At 44.7% G+C, this 25,659-nt stretch overlaps 1 protein-coding gene and 1 pseudogene across 1 annotated transcript; one reads left to right on the top strand and one right to left on the bottom strand.

Moving 5' to 3' along the window:
• Positions 1 to 7,684: 7,684 nt before the first annotated feature.
• Positions 7,685 to 24,837, bottom strand: LOC132567386 (vomeronasal type-2 receptor 26-like). The gene is made up of 6 exons (XM_060233061.1): positions 24,832 to 24,837; positions 22,603 to 22,772; positions 21,052 to 21,343; positions 11,438 to 11,656; positions 9,826 to 9,952; positions 7,685 to 8,604 (listed from the first exon to the last, which is right to left on the bottom strand). The coding sequence occupies exons 1-6, from the start codon at positions 24,835 to 24,837 to the stop codon at positions 7,685 to 7,687; spliced, it is 1,734 nt and encodes a 577-aa protein (XP_060089044.1).
• Positions 15,895 to 15,976, top strand: LOC132567847 (U4 spliceosomal RNA; annotated as a pseudogene).
• Positions 24,838 to 25,659: the final 822 nt, after the last annotated feature.

Below are 25,659 nucleotides of genomic sequence, written 5' to 3'. Positions count from 1 at the left end.
AGAGTTTGCCATGTGATGGTGCGACCGAATGTCCGGCGGTATAACCGGATGGGCAGGCTGGGCTCACCAACCTCGCCAGCCAAGAGAAGGAAAACTCTAACATCAAACCCAGGCAGATAGAGCTCGTTAATGTAACACCTACCACCTGGAGGACTCGCTGCCGGCATCCCGGCTTACTGGGCCATGGCAGATGACCCCAAGGTGAAAGGGTGGAGCCAGTACCGCGCACACTGTGCTTCACCTAAAAATTCCTCTGCGCAGGCCTGAAGGGCATATCCACATCCACAACCCACAACACACCAAATCCTGCAGCGATGGGCAAGGGGCGAAACGGCAGGTGGAAGATGCCACTGGAAGCCGCAGTCCCGATCCTGCATGTAGGCAGTTCAGGGTATTGGTCGCCTGATGCTGACCCGGAGACAAAAGCATTTTTTGGCAGCACCCTGAACGACCAAGCAGCCTTATCTAGGGACAGCACTGCTTGCTCCACACGGAGAGGGGCCTAGAAAAGGTGGCCTAAACAAAGCTCGTCTCCCCCACCCCAGTTGGCTAGCCACGGTCAATGGGCATCCTTACTTGCGGTCGAAAAATAACAACAAAAAAAGGCATGCACCTGCCTGTCATGCCTGCCCCTGCTGACTCGGAGCAGGTGCCTGCTTCAGACCCAGCCCCTGCTGTGCAGATGCCTTTACCAACATCGGACGTAAGTCCCGAAGGAGCAAGCCAGCAGCAGGGGCCACCTGGAGCCGATCAGGCTACACCAAGCACTAGCTCATCCCCTCCTGAATCACCACCACCTGGAGACCGGCTACGCGAGAGGAGACGGCTGGAGTTCAGGAACAGGCGTAGAGAGGCACGCAGGCGTGCTAGGAGGGATCTGAGCCCAGAATACTAACAAGCTAATTAGCCAGCACAGTATATCTGGAATCCTGGCCTCAGTACAAACTGTGCTGGCAACAAATGATCACCCTCGGACGTGACCGCGCCCTGCACCCTCTTGCCTGCTGAGCAAACCTGTCTGTTCCCGACCCGGCTTGACTTTTGGACTGGACACTGGACCCTGCTTTGACTCTGCGACTTGGCTAAGTACTTTGGATATATTCGGCTTGCTTTCCCCGGTTATTGACCCTTTGCATTCCTGACACTGTGCTTTGCTACTCCCTTCGGCTGGACTGATTTATGGTGAAGACCAATTAGGACTGTTAAGATAACGCTTGAGCTCCCTTTGCAAGCACTACAGACGGCAGCCCGCGTCCTGGCCGATTGCCAGGGCAACAGAAGCTGCCCATCGCTGCCTGCAGGTCTGGGTCGTGACACTGCCTCACAAAGTGTGCAAAGACTAAAGCTTGTGTGTTGGAACATCAGAACCATGCTTGACACAGTAGACAGTGGTCGCCCTGAACGACGCTCTGCTCTAGTTGCCCACGAACTTCTCAGGTTGAATATTGACATAGCAGCTCTCAGTGAGGTCCGTTTCCCTGAGGAAGGTAGTCTTCAAGAACATGGTGCTGGCTATACCCTCTACTGGTCGGGTAAGTCAAAGGCTGAGAGCCGCCTTTCTGGCGTTGGCTTAATGGTCAGGAACTCCATTGTCTCCAAACTCGAAAACCTGCCAACAGGTCACTCAGATCGCATCATGTCCATGCGCCTCCCACTTCAAAACAAGCAACATGCAACACTCTTCGGTGTGCATGCCCCAACCCTTCAAGCAGATCCTGCAGAAAAGAACAAGTTCTATGCTGATCTACGCAACCTCGTATGGAAGACCCCTATAGAGGACAAGGTGATCATCCTTGGCGACTTCAATGCCACGGTAGGTAAAGACTCAGAAGCCTGGAAAGGAGTACTTGGCAAACACGGCATTGGCAACTGCAATGATAACGGGCGCCTCCTGCTAGAATTCTGCACGGAGCACCAGCTCACCATCACCAACACTATCTTTCAGCAGAAGAACAGCCTGAAGACAACCTGGATGCACCCACGGTCCAAGCACTGGCACCTTATCGACTACATTCTGGTGCGCCAGAGAGACCTTCGAGATGTCTTACATACCCGAGTAATGCCCAGTGCGGAATGTCATACAGATCATCGTCTTGTACGCTGCAATCTCCGTCTTCACTTTAAACCCACACCCAGGAGAGGAGATATCCCTCGGAGGAAGCTTCAGGTTGGCAGCCTTCAGTCAGCCGAAGTTAAAGCTGCCTTCCAGGCAAAACTCCAGTCAAGAATTGAGGACCCCAGTTGCCCCACAGACCCTTCTCCAGAAGCACTCTGGGAACACCTAAAAACTACCATCCTGTCTATCTCTGAAGAAGTCCTCGGGTTCTTCACAAGGAAGAACAAGGACTGGTTTGACGAGAACAATCAAGAGATCCAAGAATTACTAGCGAAAAAGAGATCTGCCTACCAAGCACATCTTGCTCAGCCCTCCTGTCCCGGAAAAAAAGCAATCTTTCGCACTGCATGTAGCAACCTCCAGCGCAAGCTTCGAGACATTCAGAACGAGTGGTGGACCAAGCTTGCAGAGAGAACCCAGCTGTGTGCAGACACTGGTGATTTAAAGAGGGTTCTACGAAGCCCTGAAGGCAGTATATGGCCCATCATATCAGGCTCAGAGTCCCTTGCGTAGTGCAGACGGCCAAGTGCTCCTCACAGACAAGGCATCCATACTGAACCGGTGGTCGGAGTATTTTCAGGTTCTCTTCAGTGCCAACCGCGTAGTTCAAGATTCAGCAATCCACCTCACCCCACTTCAACCAGTGAAAACAGAGTTGGATGAGATCCCCACCCTAGAAGAGACTGTTAAAGCCATCAAGCAACTGAAAAGTGGCAAGGCAGCGGGAGTTGATGGAATCCCACCAGAGATCTGGAAGCATGGGGGCACAGTACCACATAGCACACTTCACAAAGTACTTGTCACCTGCTGGGAACAAGGCAAACTACCACGGGACTTTCGCGATGCAATCATCATCACTCTACACAAGAACAAAGGGGAAAAGTCAGACTGCTCCAACTACCGGGGGATAACCCTGCTCTCCATCGCAGGCAAAATCCTTGCCAGAATACTCCTGAACAGACTGGTGCCCACCATTGCAGAAGAACTCCTCCCAGAGAGCCAGTGCGGCTTCAGAGCTAACAGGAGCACCACCGACATGGTATTTGTTCTCAGGCAGCTCCAAGAGAAATGCAGGGAACAAAACAAGGGTCTATATGTGACTTTTGTCGACCTTACCAAAGCTTTCGATACCGTTAGCATTAAAGGCCTGTGGCAAATCTTGGAATGTTTAGGATGTCCCCCAAGGTTCCTCACCATGATCATCCAGCTACATGAAGACCAGCGAGGCCAAGTCAGACACTGCAATGACCTCTCGGAGCCCTTCCCAATAGGCACAGGTGTAAAGCAAGGCTGCGTTCTCACGCCAACTCTCTTTACGATCTTCTTTAGCATGATGCTTCAAAGAGCGGCAGTAGATCTAGAAGATGACGATGGTGTCTACATCCGCTATTGCACCGATGGCAGCCTGTTCAACCTGAGGCGACTAAAGGCTCACTCCAAGACAATGGAAAAACTTATCCGCGAGCTACTGTTTGCTGATGATGCTGCACTCGTCTCCCACTCGGTATCAGCTCTGCAGCATATGACGTCCTGCTTTGCAGAGGCTGCCAAGCTATTCGGCCTAGAAGTTAGTCTGAAGAAGACAGAAGTTCTCCACCAGCCTGCACCCCAGGAAGATTATCACCCTCCCTGCATCACTGTGGGTGAATCAGTTCTGAAGACAGTCCAGCAGTTCAGCTACCTGGGGTGCATCATCTCCTCAGATGCCAAGATCGACAAGGAGATTGACAACAGGCTGGCAAAGGCAAACCGTGCATTTGGCCGACTACACAAAAGAGTGTGGAGCAACAAGCATCTGAAAAAAGGCACAAAGATCAATGTTTACAAAGTGGTTGTGATGACAACCCTCATCTACGGCTCCGAATCGTGGGTTTTATACCGTCATCACCTGCGACTCCTTGAGCGCTTTCATCAGCGCTGCCTTCGCACCATCCTCAACATCCACTGGAGTGACTTTGTGACCAACACTGAAGTCCGGCGGAGGTTACAAGCATCGAGGCACTGCTGTTGAAGACGCAGCTGCGCTGGGCAGGGCATATTTCTATGATGGAAAACCACCGCCTTCCCAAGATTGCTCTGTATGGCGAACTTTCCACCGGCCATCGAAATAGAGGGGCACCAAAGAAGAGGTACAAGGACTCCTTGAAGAAATCCCTTGGCACCTGTCGCATCAACCATCACCAGTGGTCTGACCTAGCCTCAGATCGCAAAGCATGGAGGCACACCATCCACCAGGCTGTATCTTCCTTTGAGAACTCACGCATAGCTGGTCTTGAGGACAAAAGGAGACTGAGAAAGAATCGCACTGCTACAGCACCAACCCCAAATCAGACTTTTCCCTGCAGCCACTGTGGCCGGATCTGCCTGTCCCACATTGGTCTTGTCAGCCACCAGTGAGCCTGCAGCAGACGTGGACTACTGCACCCTTCTTAAATCTTCATTCGTGAAGTCAAGCCGAGAGAGATACTTACTGCCATTCCATAAGGCCTGAAAGACAGAGCTATTCCCCCAGGCCTTTGCTTGAGGCAGCGGACGTCCTTATTCCATCTGCTTAGTCTCCCTTGCCTGTCATAGTGCTATCTTATCTTAATCCTATTTTACTTTATTATTACATCTCTGGGCTTACAGCTGTACTGATTTATAGAATGTGCCCAATGGAAACTACCGCCTTTGACATATATGCTGTTTGTTGTATTGTATTCTTATGGTTTTAGTTTCTAGTTTTTAATTGTTTTAACTTTTGTTGTTATCTGCCTGAGCCCATTCGCAGGAAAGGACGGTATACAAGTCAACACAAATAGATGATAGATAGATAGATAGATAGATAGATAGATAGATAGATAGATGATAGATAGATGATAGATAGATAGATAGATAGATAGATAGATAGATAGATAGATAGATAGATAGATAGATAGATAGATAGATAGATAGATGCAACTCTCTGTCTGGGGCAGTGGTGCTCTTTATTCTTCAGTGTTGCGGGGGGGAGACAATGGGAGGGTGTCTAGTGTCCTGGCCCCATTGGTGGACCTCCTGATGGCACCTGAGGTTTTTTGGCCACTGTGTGACACAGAGACCGATTTCCCACTAAACGTACGCTGCTTTCACTCTCCTATTCTTTGCGGGCTGCTGCTGGATTTTGCACAAATTGCCCTGGACCATCTCACTTCAAGTTCCCTCCATGTTCCCTCCAAGTTGGTCCATCTTATTTCAAGTTCCCTCCACAGCAGGCAGCATCCTCTGAAAATCAGTTTCTGTCTGCCATGGAGGGAACTTGAAAAGGGGCAGGCAACTCACTGGCTTGGGGCAGCTTGTGCAAAATCCAGCAGCAGCCCTGCAGGGAAAAGAAGCAATCAGACAGAAACAAGGTGAGTGGGAAATTGGTAAGACTGCTGGAATGGATGGGCCACAGGTCTGATCCAACATAGCTTCACTTATGTTCTTTTGCTAAACCCCAAAGGAATGGATTTTATTTCAGAATCACACAGTTAAGGATAAGTTTCCACCTATAATATAGTGGGTTCGATGCATTGAAAAGGCAAAGTGGTAGTGATAATCAGCTCTTTATTAGATACAGCATGGTAGGTGGCTGCACTACAAAGACTGGGGAACTAGGCCAACGGGGCCAACTATATACAACTTTGGGTTTCTTCGCAAGCACATTATTGGATCATTCAACCAGCAGGGAGTCTGTGATTGGTGCAAGGCAGCAGGGATTTGGATCCTGCTGTCCATTGTTCTCAAGTCCCCAAGCTCTGTTTGTATGGCTCCAATGAGCCAGGCAGGAACACCTAATTCAGTTTTCACTTGAGTTCGGTACACAATACCACCAGTTGTTGAGAAAGATATCTCCCTGGAGCCAGTATGGATCTAAAGTCTGGGGAAAACTGTGGAATCCTGGCAAATCCCTTGTGAAGGACAAAGCATCTGAAGGACAAAGCATCGTGGAAGACCTGTATATCCTATGGCCACAAACTCCTCCTGAATTGTCACAATCTAGACCTTCTCAAATAAGATCTTGGTCTGTATCTGGTAAGCAAAAAGTAGATTGAATAAGTTTTGTATGGTATTGTAGCACTCAGAGATAATCACCACTTTGGTCTCACTATATGTAAGTTGTAAACTAAATCAAATAAACTTTTCTTTGAAGAACAGAGAATGTCAGGATTTCTGACAAAGTCCTTTTAATGAACACAAGATAGATGTCGATCTGGTCAAGCACTGGGGGCAGGGACTGGATGAAATTTTCACCACAATCGTCACCTGGAGCAACAATCCCAATCCAGTTCCCGTAGAAATGCAGGAATCAACAGATGAGCTTCATATACTGCCGGACTTTACTGAAGTCAAGCCAGTAAAAGGACGGAAGGAAACTAATCAGACAAAAACCTCCAAAGGAAGTTTAAAGTACTACTAAGGGGCCAAAAGTTTTAAAATATCAATAATTATAAAAGAAAGTACATATTTTTATTTTATTTTTTATTTTAAAAAAACATATAAAAACCTTGTAGGGGCCAAAATGAAGCCTTATGGAAATAATCAATGGGAGATATGCAGAAAAAAAGAACCATATATGACCTGACATGTTTCAGCAGAGGCCTTCTTCAAAGGTCAAATCGTACAAATTACAACATACAAGAAAGTCCCTGTCACACTTGTAAATCAATAAGCATACAGATGTTACACAGGCCCTGATAAGGGGATTTTACATGGCCTTTTAGCACCTAAACTGGAAGCATTCCATTTTGGGTCCTCTATCAGTTAATAAAGAACTGGCTTTTTATGGATTCAAGTTGAAATTTTTGGATAAATTCAGTAATTTTCACCACCTGCATGAGGAGCTATAATGAAGTGGAAGTTGAGCAAGCAGAGAATATTTAAACATTTTGGTTAAGTTTTCAGATTTAGTTTTATTACACTCCACAACCAGATCCAACTGACAAAGCAAAACATTACCAGGTATACCAGTATACAAGTTAAGAGTTCCAGTTAAAATGTAATAATACAACATATCAAAGACAAAAACTAGATAAAATTACATAGTTGAAGAAAGATAATATATAAAATACATAAATGACAGCACCGATAGCTATTTTTAAATCTGAACCTGGAAATCTAAAAAACAGCAACTCTATAATAAACCTCCTGAAGAACCTGAACCAAGGCTCAAAAGGGCAGGCCTGAAATTTATTGAGCCCAAGTACAGTTAGCTTGGTAATAATGGAAGTTTCAACTATTAATGATTTATCTAAACATGTCCTTTCCTATCACAGGACTGTCTAAAACAGAAAGGATTGTCTTATCTCAAATACGATTATAGTGGGGGCATAGGAAACAGACATGTTCCTTTCTTTCCAACTCAGCTAGAGGGCAGAGGCAAATCCTCTCAGAGTATGCAGTCTTCCTATATCTCCCTTCCAAAATCATAGCAGGCATGGCATCACATCTGGTCAGTGTAAAAGCCCTCCTGTGAGGGGGGAAATCTAGAGTTTAAGGTATTGGACCATTGTCAGTAATGCTAACCACCTGCATGAGTAGCTGTAAAGAAATGAAGCTTGAGCATATTCAACAATTTAGATTCCTGAATTTCTTGTTCCTTAGGAGGTGATCTCTTTGATTGAGATCAGGCCTCAGAAAAATAATGTAGCATTTGGGAAGGAAGATGCAGCCCAGGAGACCAGCACCAGAGGCCAAAATGGAGAAGACCTCCACAGCCACCATAGCCTTCCCTTTCGTGCTCAGGTAGGTGGGTATGAAGGAGACCCACACGCTGCAGAAGACCAGCATGCTGAAGGTGATAAACTTGGCTTCATTAAAGCTGTCAGGGAGTTTCCTGGCTAGGAAAGCCACCACGAAACTGACCAGAGCCAAAAATCCCATGTATCCCAGGACTGTGTAAAACATGATGACTGATCCCTCATTACACTCCACTATGATCTCCTTGGGCAAGGAATGGAACTCCAAGTTGGGGAATGGGGGAGTGGTTCCTAGCCAAATGGTAGAGATCAAAATTTGGAAGAGGGGACAGGCCAGTAAAATGGAGTTTACTCCTTGTCTCCCCAACAGTTCCCTGGTCCTGTTTCCCGGTTTAGTGGCCAAGAAGGCCACAACCACCATGATTGTTTTGGCCAAGATGGAGGAAATGGCAACAGTGAAGTTTATAGTAAACCCAATTTGTCTCAGAAGGCAGGTGACCCTTGTAGGTCGACCAATGAAGAGGAAGGAGGAGAGGAAGCAGAGCAGGAGGGAGATGAGGAGGACATAGGTGAGTTCTCTGTTGTTGGCTTTGACAATTGGTGTGCCTCGATATGTAATGACGGTTGCCAGGACTAGGGCTGTGATCAGAGACAGCAAAAGAGCAAGAGAAGCCAACACCATCCCCAAAATCTCTTGATAGGAAAGAAAGTTTATGTTCTTAGAGATACATTGAACTTTGTTCTTGTTTGGATATTGATCCTTTGAACACGGGACACAACGGTCAGCATCTGGAATAAAGACCCACTAATTAATGAATTCCAGCAGAACATAACTAATGTTTGTGTACTATTCAGTTGAGCCTTTATCCAAGGTGACGGAATGGTACAGTGTCCAGCCATTGACTTTCCTGCTGTGGGTTGGTGGCTGCAAGTGGATCACTCCTTTCCAGAGGTGGGTCATAAGACCAGAGGGTTGAGTTTGAGTTTCCTGTTTCATCATATTTGTGAAATATAACCTGGGCGCAATAATAATAATCAGGAACTCCTTTTCATATTATGCCACACCTCTCTTTTGTTGCCAATCCTCCAAGAGCTTACAGGCTCTTCTCACAGGGTCTACTGTAAGCTCCTGGATGATTGGCTGCATCAGGGGTGTGTGCCCTCATATGCAAAGGAGTTCCTGCTACAAAAAAGCCCTGATAATTATGTTATCTTTATACACATTCACAAAAGCACATATACATATATACACACACGCACGCACATACACAGACACATACAGAACTTCTTTCCTCCCAAACTGTGAAAGGCTGTTCAGTTCTTAGTGTTTATGTTTAATTTTTAAGGGGAAAGGATTGCGGCAAAACAGGAGAGAAGATCATCATTGCAATCAGTATTCTATTCAATTTGCTGTTTCTTTTAGGAATTAACTATTGACTTGCACTTCCTACATTTCTTGTCTGAGTACTCTTGGCTTCGACACTTGCAAATTATGGGACAAGAAAGGACATCCATCTGAAGAAGAAGCCACCCTCCCTTCATTTAAACAATCCAAATTAGAAGACTGTTATGCTACAATTCCAACACACAATGGCTGTGATCACACACACTAAATAATGCCAAATGGAATGAGCACCTTACTCATTAAATTATTCCAGAGTGTGAACAAAGCTAATGTTGCTCTCTATCCTCCAGTGGCAAACAAGCTTTCAGTTCTTGAGAGGGGTTAGAATTATTAGCCCAACAAACATTCCTGATGATGGACACTCTAAAGAAAATATTTTCTGCACAAGAGAGGACGTTGGCACTGCTTCAAGAGTGAACTAGTACTCTTCCATCCAATCAGCTAAATATCATCCCAGCCAACACAGAGTCCCCACCTGTACATTTAAATTTGTCCAAAACTGTTAATGATCTGTAGGGCAGTATCATTGGTCTACAAGCCTTACGCTGCAGGTATAAGGAGGTTTTCCACCCTTTAACTTGGGGTTTCAAGATATGTTGAATTACCTGTATGGTAAGAAATCATCCCTTCTGGACAATGTTGACATTCATAACAACAAGGCGGCTTTCCTTCTAGAACTTTTCTGCTGTACCCTGGCAGGCAGCTCTCCACACACCTGGAAGAGGGCAGCTTCTGAGTAGAAGAAAAAATAATTGGTGAGATTTTACCAGTATGTGGGTACCCTAATGATTTTCCACGGAGCTCTCTAGGAATGGGCATGAACTGGAACAATGCAGTTTGCTTTATGGCTTGTAATCTGCCCCATTCACAAACCAGAAACTGTTACAAATGTTTAACTGGTTCATTAAGTGGTTCGGTTTGTGAGATTAATGAGGTGACAGAATGCCCTTCCCCCCAGCTTGCTAGATACACCAACCTCACAAGGAATCTCCAGATGATTCTTTTCTACTTGCCCTTCAAGTTTTGTGAGGATTGGATTCATGAGTCTCAGCTACAGCCCCCCCCCCCCCACATCCGCCCAACATTAGGTGCTCACAAGAAAATGACTGCCATTTCCCCAGAAAGTACTTTCCTTAGGGCCCCTACTTTGAGGAGACCATAGCTCAGACCTCATAAAGCCAATCCTCACCAAACTTGGAGAGCAGAGAGAAGAAGAAGAAGAAGACATTGGATTTATATTCCACCTTCCACTCAGAGTCTCAGAGCGGCTCACAATCTCCTTTATCTTCCTCCCCCACAAAAGACACTCTGTGAGGTGGGTGGAGTTAAGAGGGCTCTCACAGCAGCTGCCCTTTCAAGGACAACCTCTGCCAGAGCTATGGCTGACTCAAGGCCATTCCAGCAGTTGCAAGTGGAGGAGTGGGGAATCAAACCCAGTTCTCCAAGGTAAGAGTCTGCACGCTTAACCACTACACCAAATCTGGTGATTCCCTGCTATTTTGGTGCCTCTAGCTTGCACAGAATCTTTTCTATACACTCCTGAATCCCCTGAACCTGCACGTGTCACAAGGAGGTTCAAGAGTGTATAGAATGGATCCTGTGCAAGCTAGAGACATCAACGTCACAGGGCCCGTACTGAATACTCCGCTACATGTCCTCTGAGTTGTTGCTCTGAAGTTATATAAATATTTTGAATGAACAGAGAGTCTGTCCGAAAATATCTCTGTTCACAAACTGGCACAGACCTCCATGAACATCCTGAAAGCTGGTGAAAAATTCATACTGGTTTACCTGATACAAACTTGACGTCATGAACTGGACAAACATTGCCATAAACTTTAGTTTGTGTCCATCCTTAGGGCTCACGTTGCAGCTCTGTATGTGGTGGAACTCACATTGCAACATAGCAGTTTCCCCCAGTTATCTTGACTCAGTCTGGGATGAATTTCTTGCATTAAATAACTATTGAAAGGGGTTTTCTTGGGCATGGTGAAATGAATCCCAAGCTTAGTGGGATCAGCTCTTTCTAGAATATGTGCATGTTTCACTACAATCAATAAAAACAGTTTCATTGGGCAAGGAAGTATACCATTCTGGATACCAACACCTAAATGAAACTGGCCTTCAGTCTTTTCTATAAATGCAATCTTATCTTCCCATAGATCCTAACAGCATTTTTTTTCTACCATTGCCCATGAATATTGACTTCTTCCTCACCTGGGTAGCCCAAACAATTGCATCGGCATTAATGATGAAATCTTTGCCTGGGGGGGCCCTAGGATCCATCCTTCCAACTTTCACTTGAGCAGAAGATTGATTTGGGAAAAAGAGCAAGTTCAGGATATCATAGCCAGCTGATCTCTTCTCATTTCCAGTGAAAAACACTTCCTCGCCAGCACTGTTGTTGAACTGAGTGGTCCTCAAAGAGGCAAGGATCTGAAATGAAAGAGAAACGATGTAACTGGTTATATGACCACTAGCAGGGCCAGTTGCCGGTTTTGGTGGGCCATTTGCATAGAGTTCCCAAGGTCCCCTTTCCCTCCTTCATGAAACCCCTGTGTATGCCCTCTCCTCCCCAACATCTACATGCCACTTACCTACCTGTGTGTCTTGTCCCTACCCAATTGCAAGTGCTTGTATCACTTATGCTCACAACTGTCTGACCACCTGCAGCCCTTTCCCTGGTAAATGACAGTGTACATAGCTGTGTGCATGGGTAGCTAACAAGATTGTTTAAGGCTAAATCCCTCTGCCAGCTTACATTTGGTGCTTCAATCAATATCACTAAAAATTACAAAAAACTGGAGAGTGTTTGATCAAAAATTTTAAAAACAATTCTCCAGGTACCTAAAGACATTCCGAATGTGTTAATCAGGATAGAAACCAGCATGATTATAGTAGAAACAAAGCTTTGGATTTTGGCCATCCAGTTCTGATTGAAACATATTTTCCCCTAAGAAGATATTGAAGAAGACGATATTGGATTCATATCCTGCCCTATACTCTGAATCTCAGAGTCTCAGAGTGGACACAATCTCCTTTACCTTCCCCCCACCCCACAACAGACATCCTGTGAGGTAGGTGGGGCTGAGGGAGCTCTTACAGCAGCTGCCCTTTCAAGGACAACTCCTACAAAAGCTATGCTGACCCAAGGCCATTTCAGCAGCTGCAAATGGAGGAGTGAGGAATCAAACCCGTCTCTCTCAGATAAGAGTCCACACACTTAACCACTACACCAAACTGACATCTCTGTACCCCCTGATATGTGGGGTTTTCCAGGGGGCAGTCCTCTCTCTGATTCAACATCAATATCCACCCCGTCTCCCAGCTGATATGGAGCTTTGGCCTAGGATGTCACCAGTAGGATGATGACACCCATCTATATCTGTTGCTGGACGGCCACCTGGATACCACCCCTGATGACTTGGCCAAGGGTTTGGAGGCTTGATTAGTTTACTTCTGAAAGATACCTTGGTCCCAAGATTGATTAGGGCCATAGAAGACAGAATTCATTATTACAGCCTTACAAAACAATATCTCAGCTATCTTACTTATGACAACGCTAGGGAGATAGTGAAACAGAGAATATTGGGCATCGTTAGACAAAATGACCTTAATAGCACAACCAAATGGCGAGCTCTGGCAGAATTGATCAACAGGGTGACCCCGATGCCTACCTATACTGCTTAACAAATTATGAATATAGGAGAATGTTTACTCTTATGAGGTGGGAAGTTCTCCCTTCAGCTGTTGTGGAGCGGTGATACAAAAAAAGAGCTGTTTAAAGAACGGTTATGTCCCTGCTGTAATGGTGGCATTGAATCTTTAGTCCATGTCATATTTGACTGTGAGGCTTATAATGTCCATCATGAAGTTCTTCCATATTCCATGGCCAAACCTTTTGCCAGTAGCCAAAAATTGCAACTCCTTAAGAATCTCCTTGACAGTAAGAACCCCAAGGTTATATACAAATTAGCAAAATTTGGCTGGCTTGCCTTAAGAATAAGAAAAAACACTAATAGCTCAGACAGGAAATGACTTAACACCTTTGCCAATTGAGGGCATACACAGGGGTTTCATGAACTGCCATGTTTCATTATATTTGTAATTTCACAACAGTATTTTTTGCTATTTTATCTACGATTTTATGGTCATTCAGTTTTATTTTTGTATGATTTTACCACTCTAAATGCTAGCTCAGGCTGTGAATAAACTTAAACTAGAACAATCAACTACAACCCCTTGACTCACCGCCTTAATGACATGGAAGTTTGTGGGGTGACCTTGCAGTGGCTTACCTTATTTCTCTGTGGTCAAGAATAGAGGGTGACACTAGGGGGGAGGGAATAATCTCTGTACCCCCCGATATGTGGGGTCAGCTAACACATTTAGAAGTATGTTGTTTTATGTGCTAGCAGAAACCCCCTAACAGCAATGGAAGTCCAGGTGAATCCGTGGAAGACTGGCCATCCCTGGTACTGGGCAATTAAGTAGGCACCTAAAACAACATACTTCTAAATGTGTTTTCTGGTTTCACTGCATAGGACGCATTGCATACTGTTCTTGTGTAGTCTGCTTTGAGACTCAGCAAAAACAGGTGGACCATAAATGAAGGACATAAATTCCTATATAGTGGGGCCAGAAGGGGAGCTGGCCATGCAAAATCAGTGATAGACAGCAAATCCCATGAGACAAATCATGGAAGACTGCTTGCAGCACCAGATATGATTCCATGAGAGGTGAGGAGCAAGAGGGGGAAATGGGAGTAGTAAGTGCCCTTCCGACTGACACCGAGGCCGTAGGGTTGCCAGTCCCCCTGGGGGAGGCTGGGGTCCCCTACTACCAGGCCCCACCCCCTACCACCAATCAGCTGGCTGGCATGGGGACTTACCAGGAGAGAAACAGGAATGCCCAGACCACCTTACCAGCATCACATGGGAAGTGACATCATCATTCCACTGATTTCTGGGCAATGCTCTCATATTTGAGCAATGATTCTATAGCAGAAAACGGTTTTTACCATAGAGTTTTTACCCAGAGTTTTGCAGCGACATCATGGCTTGATGACATCACTTCTTCTGCAACAATAGTGATGTGGACTATGCCATCTTGTTTTTCCTGGTAATTCCCCCCATCTCCCAATGGTTGCCAGGAGAAATTTGGGAAGAACCCCAAAAGGCCCAGAAAAGACAGCTTAAGACATGAGGGAGATTGCTTTGCTTAAGAGAACAACGACCTTGGGCTGTCTCTGACATTGAACAAAGAAATAGTTTTCCTCATGAGGAAAAGAACCCTGTGGTACCTGTTTCTCCTTCTATATGGCTGAAGAAATGGCAAGCCATGAAAGGCAGCACATCAGATTGCTTTGTTTACTTGGGATGGGTCACTATCCTTGTAGCACTGATCCATCTTGGCTGCCACAGTCCAGGCTGTCCATTCCTTAACACAAGAGCCACATAACATAGGGAGGAGGTTACCTGCCATGGCTGAACATCTAGAAGCCTCTTGCCATTCCCCATCGTTGCACGTCTTGATGCAAAGGTGTACATGGCATGTAAGGCATGTGCCACGGAGTAGACTGCATTATAAACATTATAGCTGTTTCCAGTCATGCTCATTTCAAATAAAAATGGTGGGAGGTTCTCTATGGCCTCCTTCTCTGTACAGTTCTTAATGATTCCAGGAGTATAATCATTTGGTTTTTTAAAGGAACATAGGAATACAAGTTGCCACCACTGTTTAAGAAAGACATCTCCCTGGGGCTGGCGTGGATCTAAAGTCCGGAGAAAACTGTGGAATCCTGGCACATGACTTGCATGGCCTCTGAAGGACAGGGCACCATGAAGGGTCTCTACAGCCCTCCAAAGAAAGAAGGAGCCCATTGCAGCAAATTCCCACTGGCTCGTCACAATCCAGATCTTCTCAACAGATGTCTTAGTCTTTACTCTGTATCGATAAAGGGGTAGGATTAAATGCTGTATGGAATCTGAGCCAAAGAAAACAATAACTTTGGATTTATTATGCTGCATGAGATATAGAGCTAGACTCTTATCATTATATACAATTGTATAGTATGCTGATATTTCAGGCAAGATCCATTTAGTGAACTCAACACAGATATTGTTCTGGTCAAGCATTGGTGTTAGGGCTCGGACGAAGTTTTCACCGCTGTCATCATCTGGAGCAACAATCCCAATCCAGTTCCAGTGGAAATGAAGAAGTAAGTGTATGATCCCCCAATACTGTGAGACTTCACTGGGGTCAGTCTGGTAGAAGGAAGGAAATCTACTTGTCTCTTTCAGAACAGGATTGAATGAGCCATAACCCAGCTGGAGGGAGGGAGGAAGAAGGAAGGCAGGAAGGAAGGCTTTTAGTTGAAAAAACAGATTTTTAAATGTTGTACAGTTATCTTCAGAGCTCAACAAATATCTGGCCTATGGAAGTAATCCCATGTTTTGGTGACTGGATTTTTCTGTTTTTTCAGACATAATTATATCTGTTGCTTGATCTTGCTTTCTCAGAGTTCAATCTACTGATCTGTCTGGGCTGAAATGGTTGAGGCAATGAAGGCACTGGGGTCAGCAATGCAGCCAACTAGGCCATGCACTGCTTCTGAGAAAGAGAAATGAAGAAACCCTTCATGGATGCACTGTGCGTGTCTGACTGTAATTAACAGCTTTATGTAATGGCAGTATCGTAGCCAATGAGTTTAATCTGAGGCACGATTATTGCTCATTGAAATTGTGTCATTAACATATGGAATTCACTGTCACAGGAAGTCCTCGCAGTTAGAAACATAGCTTCAAGAGGTTATTGGATAAACATATGAAGCAGAGGTCCAACAGTGACTATTAGCAGAGCAGAGCAGAAATATTTATTGTACATAGCTGAAGGTCATCACAACAGAAAATTAAGAACATGATGATAAAAAAAAATCAAACAAGACTAAAAGAATCATCCAAAAAAAATCCATTACAAGATAAGATACAAAAGCAAGTAATATTAAATTGCAGAAATACAATTACCACTAGACTCAGCCAACCTAATTAGTTACAAATATTGGCATGTGATAAAATTATAAACATCTAAAATGAAACCAGTTAGTCATAAAATGTATTTACTGAAATGGCATTATTGGCCAATATATATATATATATTTTTTTGCAGCCAGGGCGGAAAGTGACACTCTATAGGTAACGAACAGGTTAGTATCAGATAATAAAAAACTCAGCTTATTGAGATCATTGAGGAAAAATGTTGTCCCTTTAACAGGTTTTCAAGGAATTTAGTTCTAACTTCTGCATACATAGGACAAAATAAGGTGTAATGTAATATATCCTCTGGAACTGAAGCACCACATATACAAAATATACGGTTTGTATATCGGTATTTGAGAGCTTCTTCCCATGAGCAAAGCCATTGGCATTGTCTGAAAGCGTAAAGAAGTGAGTGCCTTTCTGAGGTTCTAAGATGAAATATTTAACAAGGAAGAAGATCTAACATGATCTCTTTTGATTAGCTTGAACCAGGCCTCAGATTCAGTGAGAGCTCACAGGAGCACAGCTCCTGAACCTTTCTGAGAGTTCCACCTCTTCCTTCTGAGAGTTCCACTTCCTTGTCCATTGAATAGTAGGTGCAGCTGCATAACAATCACTGGATGAGCTCCACCATCTATTTTTCTACAAAATGACCCCTGGCTTGAGCCATGAGGAAAATTTGGACTTGGAAATGGTAAAACTATTCAGTAAGGCATCACATCTATACACCCCATTTTGAATATTGGAGCCATTATTCAAAGCCCCCAACAATCTGGAATAGAATAACGGGCAAGTATGTTAATTGTAGCATGCAGACCAAACTATATTGTTATGTGACTGAAAACATTGATTACTGCGTGGGTTGATGGTAGTGCTCCAAAATTTAAGTAAGGCAAGATGGACACAATTCCGGACCAAGTTCCGTCCTCATAAGGTCTTCAGGGGTCCGCTTGGGCAAAGCAAGAAGTTGTCTAATGAATACATTTTGGATTGATTCCAGCTGGAGATTATTTATTCTTTCCAGCCCCATACCTCAACACCATAAAGAAGATGGGGGATTACCTCGTGTGTAAATATTTTTACTGCTGGATCTAAAAGAAATCCACCCCAATATGGTAAAGTCTCAGGATTACCCCTATTGTTTTTACATTGGAGGATTTGGCGGTTTCCAGATGTGAATTCCAATTTAGAGTCTCACTCCCCAAGTATTTAAAGGAGCTGCACTGTTCAATAGAAATTCCGTGAATACTCCAGTAGAATTTTCTGGGCCGTTTTCTAAAAACCATAACCTTGGTTTTGCAATAATTTATGTTAAGGGCCTCCTATTTACAGTACTCACCTAATTGGTACAGCAACCTTTTAAATCCAGTTTATGTAAGGGAGATTAGGACCATATCATCTGCATATAATAAAATCAAAAAATTTCTGATGGCCAAATGAGGGAGTGACAAACTCAGGCCCTGACAACCTGTGCACAATGTCATTTAGGTACAAATTGAAGAGCAGGGGAGCCAGGAACATATGCCTGCTTAACCCCCCTGCAAATTGGGATTTCATTTGTTAGGGAGCCTGATGTGCCCACTCTAATCCTAGCAAAATGTCTGCATGCAATTCCTGGAGAAGAAACAGCAAACGTTTGTCAATATTTGTGCTGGCTAACTTCTTCCAGAGATGGTTCCTATCTATGGAATCAAATGCAGCAGCTAGATCTACAAAAGCTACAAAAAGGGCTTTGGTGGGGCCATTAATGCCCCAAAGGGCTAAATGATAAAGAGTGTGACAGTGCTCAGTTGTGCTTTGTCTTTTTCTAAAGCCAATTTGGCTAGGATGGATCATGTGATTAGAAGTCTCCCAGTCCTCCAGTTTATGCAAGAGATATTTACTATAAGGTTTTGCAGCTATATTCAGTAGGTTTATGGGGCGATAATTTTTTGGGTCTGCCTTATCACCTTACTTGTAATTGGAACTATGATGCTCAGTTTCCATCCAGAAGGAAAGTTACCAGTTTCATTAATCTGGGTAAAAACTTGATTTTCCCAAGGATAGAGAGGCAATAAGACCTTTAACCTCAGATTCAGCGACTGGTGGCCAGTCAGGTGACATAGCAAATTCAAAAGTGGATATCTGCCTCTGTGAGCATCAATCAAGGGCAAGGATGGGGGTACTCCAAAGATATTACTAAAATGTGTAAACCCAGCCTTTCCTGAGGAGGGGGTTTACCAAACCCAAAGGAAACAAGTTCCCAGAAGAGTGCTTCTCTCTTTGCTCTGTGACTGCCAGATCTAATTTATGCCACAAAAGTTTGGCATGATCTAATTTTTTTGTGTTTGTTTAAGGAGGCTTTTATATTTGGATCTAGAAAGTATAAGTTGTGCTACAGAAGTTTCATATTTACTATGACAAGTTAAACACATGCATTTACTTAACTCTATCTTGGCAAGTTTGTACTCCTGGTCAAGCCACCCACTGCTACCAAGGGTTTTAGATTTTAAAGCTCTATTATTTGAGATCACAGGTTTTAGGAAACTAATAATCTCTTCAAAAAGTGTGACAGAATCACTGCCAGGCTGCAATAATGACTGGCACTGAGACCATAGAACTTCACTTGTCAAAATCTGAGCCAAGACTGTAAATAATTGCTCAGACCACTTGATTCTCCTGGCCCCAGGGAAGATATCCACTAAAAGATCTGCAGTGGGGCTTAAATATTAGTTACAATGTACAGATAGAACCAGGGCTTTTTTTTTTTTTTAAAAAAAAAAGAACCCCCCCAGCAGGAATTAATTTGCATATTAGGCCACACCCTGTGGCATCACTGTTGTTTTGCACAGGGCTTTTTTTTGTAGAAAGAGCCCAGCAGGAACTTATTTGCGTATTAGGCTACAGCCCCTGACATCAAGCCAGTCATAACTGCAATTTCTGTATGTTCCTGCTCAACAAAAGCCCTGGATGGAACACTCTCTCTGGGGCCGTGATGCTCTGTATTCTTGGAGGGCAATAGTGGGAGGACTTCTAAAATTCTGGTACCACAGGTGGACATCCTGATGGCACCTGGGTTTTGGCCACTGTGTGACACAGAGTGATGGACTGGATGGGCCATTGGCCTGATCCAACATGGCTTCTCTTCAGTACTCATATAGCACATGTCTCTCACTTCCCAAATATCACCCAGTACCTGTTCATTCCTCTCCTTTGCATTTAGCCACCAGCATCTAAACAGTGCTTTTGCTTTCTTTTCAGATAGAAATCATTGTGTGGCTGACTTAGGGTAGTGCTGGTGGTAGATGTGTCCTAACCTCTTCATCTTGAGGAGCACTTTGCAACTCTCTTCCTAACAATTACCCCCCCCCCCGGAGGACTCTTCCAAGTGAACTCACCCAGGAACTCACACAGAAAGTTCTCACTGCTTAGAGAACAGTGTCAGTAGCTTGAAGGAACTTAGGTGAACTAGTTAGGTTCAACTGGACATCACCCAGACTACAATCATGGCGCCCATTCTTCTGGTTCCCCAACCTCCACTCTCTAAGGTAGTGTTCCTAGGTCAGTGTTTCCCCACCACCACCCTGTCTGAAGGATTCTGATTCTAACCTGAGTTCTGTTGCCTTTTGGCAGGAAATAAAGACTAAGCTTTATCAAGGTCATAATTCACACCTCAGAATAATTGGAATCAGAGATTTCAGCGACTTTGGCATATCTGAAATTGAGGGTATGGGTGGGGAGGAAGAAGAATCAGGATGCTGAGGGATGCCATGATCCCTCCAGTAATATTTGCTATGGTGGTCAGTGCTGTTCTTAATTCTTAGGTTCAGAATTCTAATGGAGGAGGGATAGGATAAGAGAGAAATGTAGGGCACTGGAATTCATTGCACGGTATCCTTTGGAAGGCACCCCTTGCTATTACTGAAGCTGCCACATCACAGGGTGATCAAAAACAAGAGAACTCAGTGACTGCCTTGAAGAGAGTACAGAATGGCTATATAGGAGAGCAACAGAAGAACATGTAAACTTGCCTGTAGACATGCAACGGCTGTTCTCATAAAGCAGTTTTGCTGACCCATAATGTTGGTGGGCCTGACTTGGATTGCCCAGGCTAGCTCAATCACATCAGATCTCAGAAGCTAAACAGAGTTGCCCCCCTTCACCCTGGTTAGTACATGAATGGGTGACCACCATGGAAGACCATGGTTGCAACAGAAAGGCAGGCAATGGCAAACTGACTCTGTTAGTCTCATAATTAGAAAACCCTATGAGGACACCAGAAATTAGCTGTGACCGGATGGTATTTTCTACCTCCAGTGCTGCTGGAATTTATATATGCACTACGGTCTATGGGTGGTTCAAGTAATTAAAAGTTTTGCACAATCCAGGTTCTCTATGGCTGTCTTGGGACAGGCTGAGTGTGTGTGTGGAGGGTCAGTTTGGTGGCTCATTGGAAAAAGAGGCAGCCAGGCCAGGAGACAGGAATTTCAGCATCCAGTTCCAGTGCCTCATTCTCAGCTCTGCTGTTTCTCTCCTCCTAATGGAAACCTCTTTTCTCAGTCATTCAATCGAGCACATTCTTATCCTTCCCTTCATTCTAAGTGCTCAGGGCAGCAGTTTACATGGTTCTTTCTATTTCTGGTTCAACCTCACAGTAATAACCCTTGTCTTATATTACAAAAAATAGTGCAAAGCAAATATATGACTGAAGGTCCTTCTTCTCCACTCTTATGTGCCCTTCAGCAAACCCCATTACCTCCCCTACATGTTCACTCCACTCCCCAAACACACATCTCCATAAAAATGTCCTCTTACCTGTGGGATCTTGAAGAGGCCCAAGAGAGAAGCCATCTGCATTGAGATTCTGGTGTAGAGACTTCCAATAACAGAGAGCAGCTTCTCCTGCCTGCTGCATCTGTAGTTAGGCACGATTTCATCCCCCATGGACAGAAAGGACAGGCTTGCCTGGTAGGCCATTGTTGCAAAGTAGGTATCCTCAAAGATGCGGAAGCCAAGCGTGATGTTGGGGAGGAGTGCCGGATCTTTGTTGATCTCATTGACGGCAAACACGAGGGCCAGGATGTATTGATAGTTTTTGGCTGCCTGTCTGCAATAGGAGTGCATGATATGATTCAGTGGCAAAACAGATACTGTACTGAAAGATCACAATTTTTGAGGAAAAAACCCTGCAGACCTAAAGGCTAGTTTAAATTCCATTCATCAGATATTTGCACGTGAATGCCCTGCCCCCTCACACACAGCACTGCTACATTTGGCTTGGACCAAGAGTCTGTTTATTACAGCATCCTTTTCCAGAGAGAGCCTTCAGGGTACCCACATAGAGGACATAAAGACAATATCCCTTTCCTGCCATCACCCTCCCCAGCTCCTGTCATTCAGAGGTGGACTGCCTCTGACCATGGAAGGTCTGTTTATCTATCATGGCTTAAGCAGCTGATAGAACATTCTTTTTGCAGCTCCCATGTTTGCAGTGGAGCTCTAATAACTAATTTGTCCTAGTGATAAACCCTTTATCTATTAAATTTTTTAATCCAAAAAAAAGGACATTATAACCCATGTCAGCAAAATCAGTTTTATGTGCAGACCATCTATTAATCCAGGACAATATAACAGATTCATTATATACTTTCATAGTTGGGGTTTCCATCCTTTTATGACTCCATATACTGAGCAGTAGTCCAATTTTCTCTTGGTGAGATAAGATTATTTAACAGACTGTGCTGCTCTTTCAGCGTTTTGTCTAGAATCACTACACATGAATTAGATCATAAATGACTGAAATTTGGTCAATGTCATCATGTTTGCATCATTCACATCTCCTAGTCCTTTCCAGATTCTCAACATACAACCCAAATATTGCTCAGCTCTGTCTCCATGAGCCTTGACAGCATTTAATACTAGAGTCACTTAAGAACATAAGAAGAGTCCTGCTGGATCAGACCCATGGTCCATCTAGTCCAGCATCCTGTCTCACAGAGTGGCCAGCCATTTCCTCTGCAGAATCAGCTATGGGGCAGAAGGGCTGAGGCCTTGCCCTGATGTTGTCTCCTGGTACTGGGGTTCAGAGGTTGACTGCCTCTGAATGTGGCGATTGCTCTCAGTCACCATGGCTAGTAACCACTGATTGATGTATCCTCTGTGAATCCAACTATACCCCTTTTAAAGCTGTCTGTGCCTGTGGCCATCACTGCACACTCTGGCAGCAAATTCCACTTTTAAACATCCTTTTGTGAAAAGAAGTATTTCCTTTTGCCCTTCTGCTGCTTTATACAGGTTTTTAACAGTTATGGTCGAAATTTGCTGGACAGAAAGTACAACATCCAGAGCCCACCTAGCAACACTTACCTTATATTATTTTTGTTTTGGGGAGGTTTTTCAAAAGATGGATGTGTAATAGTAGTCTTGAGGAGGGGAAGAATCCCACCAACAAGGAGGTCTCCTGGCCTGTAATATGCTTCTTGGAGCTCAAAGGGTCTGGTCAAGAGGCACTTGCTCCTCAGGGTCCCTTGCACAGCCTGAGGCAAGAGCCAAGAGAGGAACAGCACCCACATCAGTACCAGTTTCATGAAATCTTCGCTTCTAGATCAGCAAACAAATTACTGCATAGAACCTGAATCGCAGTCGACTGTGTGGATTCTTAGATCGTAGGGAGGAAGCATATGACGTCAATCGTCCATCCCAATCTGCTTGAAAACACCCAGTCTATATATGACATGCTTCATACAAACATGTTTTGTTCTGATCTGGATGTTATTTATTTTGATCATGAGAGACAGAAAACATCAGGGGCTCAATAAGAATTACTGTGATTTCGCTAATTTCAGAGGAGAATGATAATCACATCTCAAGAGCACTGGACTGTATTTGCATCTCAATCAGAGATGGACGTGTTTGTGTAACTTGTGCTCATCTATGGGATGTCAAGCATGGTAAAATTTCAATGGTAATTAATTGTTTTAGGGTCCTCCATAAAGCTGGTCTATGAAACATCATGGAGGACCGTAGTACTTTGGCTCTGTTATTCTTTCCCCCTCCCCCTCCCCCTTCTTGCTTTATTGCTTTATTGCTTTTGAAGTAGAGTAGTGAGAAATGAAACTAGTAAGAGAAAGAATAATCAACACCTTCCCATACATTCCTGCCTGGGAGTGTGAGACATCTGAGGAGAGCAAGGACAATATACTGATAACATTGTGAGAATGTAGACATTTATGATAGTTTATGTGTTAGAGAGCATCCCTCGCCCCCTCCTTTGGGAATCCTTTGAAGTATGTGTAACGTACTGAGACAGGAGACGTTGGTAGGGCAACATGCAACATGCCGGTTTGGTGTAGTGGTTAAGTGTGCGGACTCTTATCTGGGAGAACCGGGTTTGATTCCCCACTCCTCCACTTGCACCTGCTAGCATGGCCTTGGGTCAGCCATAGCTCTGGCAGAGGTTGTCCTTGAAAGGGCAGCTGCTGGGAGAGCCCTCTCCAGCCCCACCCACCTCACAGGGTGTCTGTTGTGGGGGAGGAAGGTAAAGGAGATTGTGAGCCGCTCTGAGACTCTTCAGAGTGGAGGGCGGGATATAAATCCAATATCTTCTTCTTCTTCTTCTTTAATGGAGGCACGTTACAAGAGAGAGAACACGCGGGCCGGGTCCCGCTTATGTACAACTCCGGAAACCTCCCTCCAGACAGGCCAGTCCAATCCTGGCCTGTTGAACTTCCCGCCACAGCTGGTGATTGGCTGGGGGTTTCTAAGCCTAGCCCTGCCATTATGCAAACTAGGCAACGTCGCCGGCCTTCTGGGGGCATCCAGTTGTGCAACCCCAATGTGACTTCGTGACATTATCAGTGCAGCAGCAGGCACCAGAAGTTAGCCTTACCTAGGATGACGAATAGTCTAGGGCCCGCCCTGGGGGTTTACTGCCACAACTCAGAGTAGCAACAGGCAAAAAATAAAACAAGACATGGATGTCGAGCCTATGGCCTGACATTACTTCCAAGGATCATCTGGAAGTGATGCTGTCTTCTCTGGGAATTTTCAGAAACTCTATGGTTTTACCATAAAATTTCCAATGATTAATAGAGAGGACTGACATTATCTCCAGGGGTTTTCAGGAAATGACATCACACTGTCTCTGCTTCCTCGCATTCCTACACCCTTTGTCTCCCACTGGATGTGAGTCTGGACTTGTATCCTACATATTGTTGGCAGAGTGGTTATCATAACAATGGTGCAGAACCTGATTAAAAAGTAGATAATTGTTTATTTACAAGCAAAAATACGTGATAGCAAAGAGGAGAGAGAGAGATAGGTTCATCTCTAGCTGAGAGAGATAGAGTAAAACTTAATGTGGCAATTCTGAGAAGAACGGGGAATAGGGATGCCAGTCCACAGGTGTGGGTGGGGGAACCCTTTATTTTGGGGTCTCCTGCCCACCACCAACCAGGTGGACAGTGGGGGAGGCCCTGGTTCAAGCCCCAACCCCACCCATGTCCACCCGTCTCCCTTTCCTCTTTCCAGATTTAAAGGGCCATCTAGCTGCTTTGCAAAAGCATGTGGCCCATTGATCAGCTGTCAGTCACACACCTGCATCCTAAACAGCAAATTCACCACTTGGGATTCACCTGGCCCCTTTCAATGCTTTCAGAGAGCAGGGGCCACACTTGTCTGAATCACCACTTCACTTCTGAGTGAAGTCATCACTTTGAGGATCATCACATTTGGAACATCCCCGTCCCTTCCAGGAACGCCTCCCAAAGTCCCCTGCTGGGGAAGAAGCAGGACCTTGCAACCATCAGGGGGAAATTGCCCTAACAGTTCCTATTAAACCCAGCAGCAAGGGCCATGGTAATGGGGGCCTGGCAATTCTGGTCTCAGTTGATCTGTCCGCAGAAATCCAGGTTCTGAAAAGGGAATCCCAAGACCTGATTCAGGTTCTGTGATACATGATGGGGCCCAGGTTGGCTCCCTCATTTGCATCAACGTTTATCCTCCCCCCTCCAAATTCTATCCTTTGGAGCCCAGACAATGTCTGGAAGAAAGTTTGTGTTACTCTGGAAACTCTAGGTTTTCAATATCGGAATTCTCATGTTCTCTTATGCGGTGACTTTAATGCCAGAATAGGTGCCAGCTTGCACAGTTACCCTGATTGTCCAGTCCATCAGCTTATCCTGCAAGCAAGCCTTTTAAACAGATGGTCTGAGGAGATAATCATCCATTATGCTGAAGTAAAATTTTCAGAATTCAGAACTCACCCACTTAATCGTTTATTAATTTATTGTGCAGGGCTTTTTTTGTAGCAGGAACTTCTTTGCATATTAGGCCACACACCCCTGATGTAGCCAATCCTCCAGGAGCTTACAGTAGGTCCTGTAAGAAGAGCCCTGTAAGCTCTTGGAGGATTGGCTACATCAG

This window comes from Heteronotia binoei, chromosome 2, assembly GCF_032191835.1.
Source record: "Heteronotia binoei isolate CCM8104 ecotype False Entrance Well chromosome 2, APGP_CSIRO_Hbin_v1, whole genome shotgun sequence".
NCBI lineage: Eukaryota > Metazoa > Chordata > Lepidosauria > Squamata > Gekkonidae > Heteronotia > Heteronotia binoei.
Note: the sequence above shows the minus strand (reverse complement) of the source record. Positions and strands in the feature narration are given on the sequence as shown.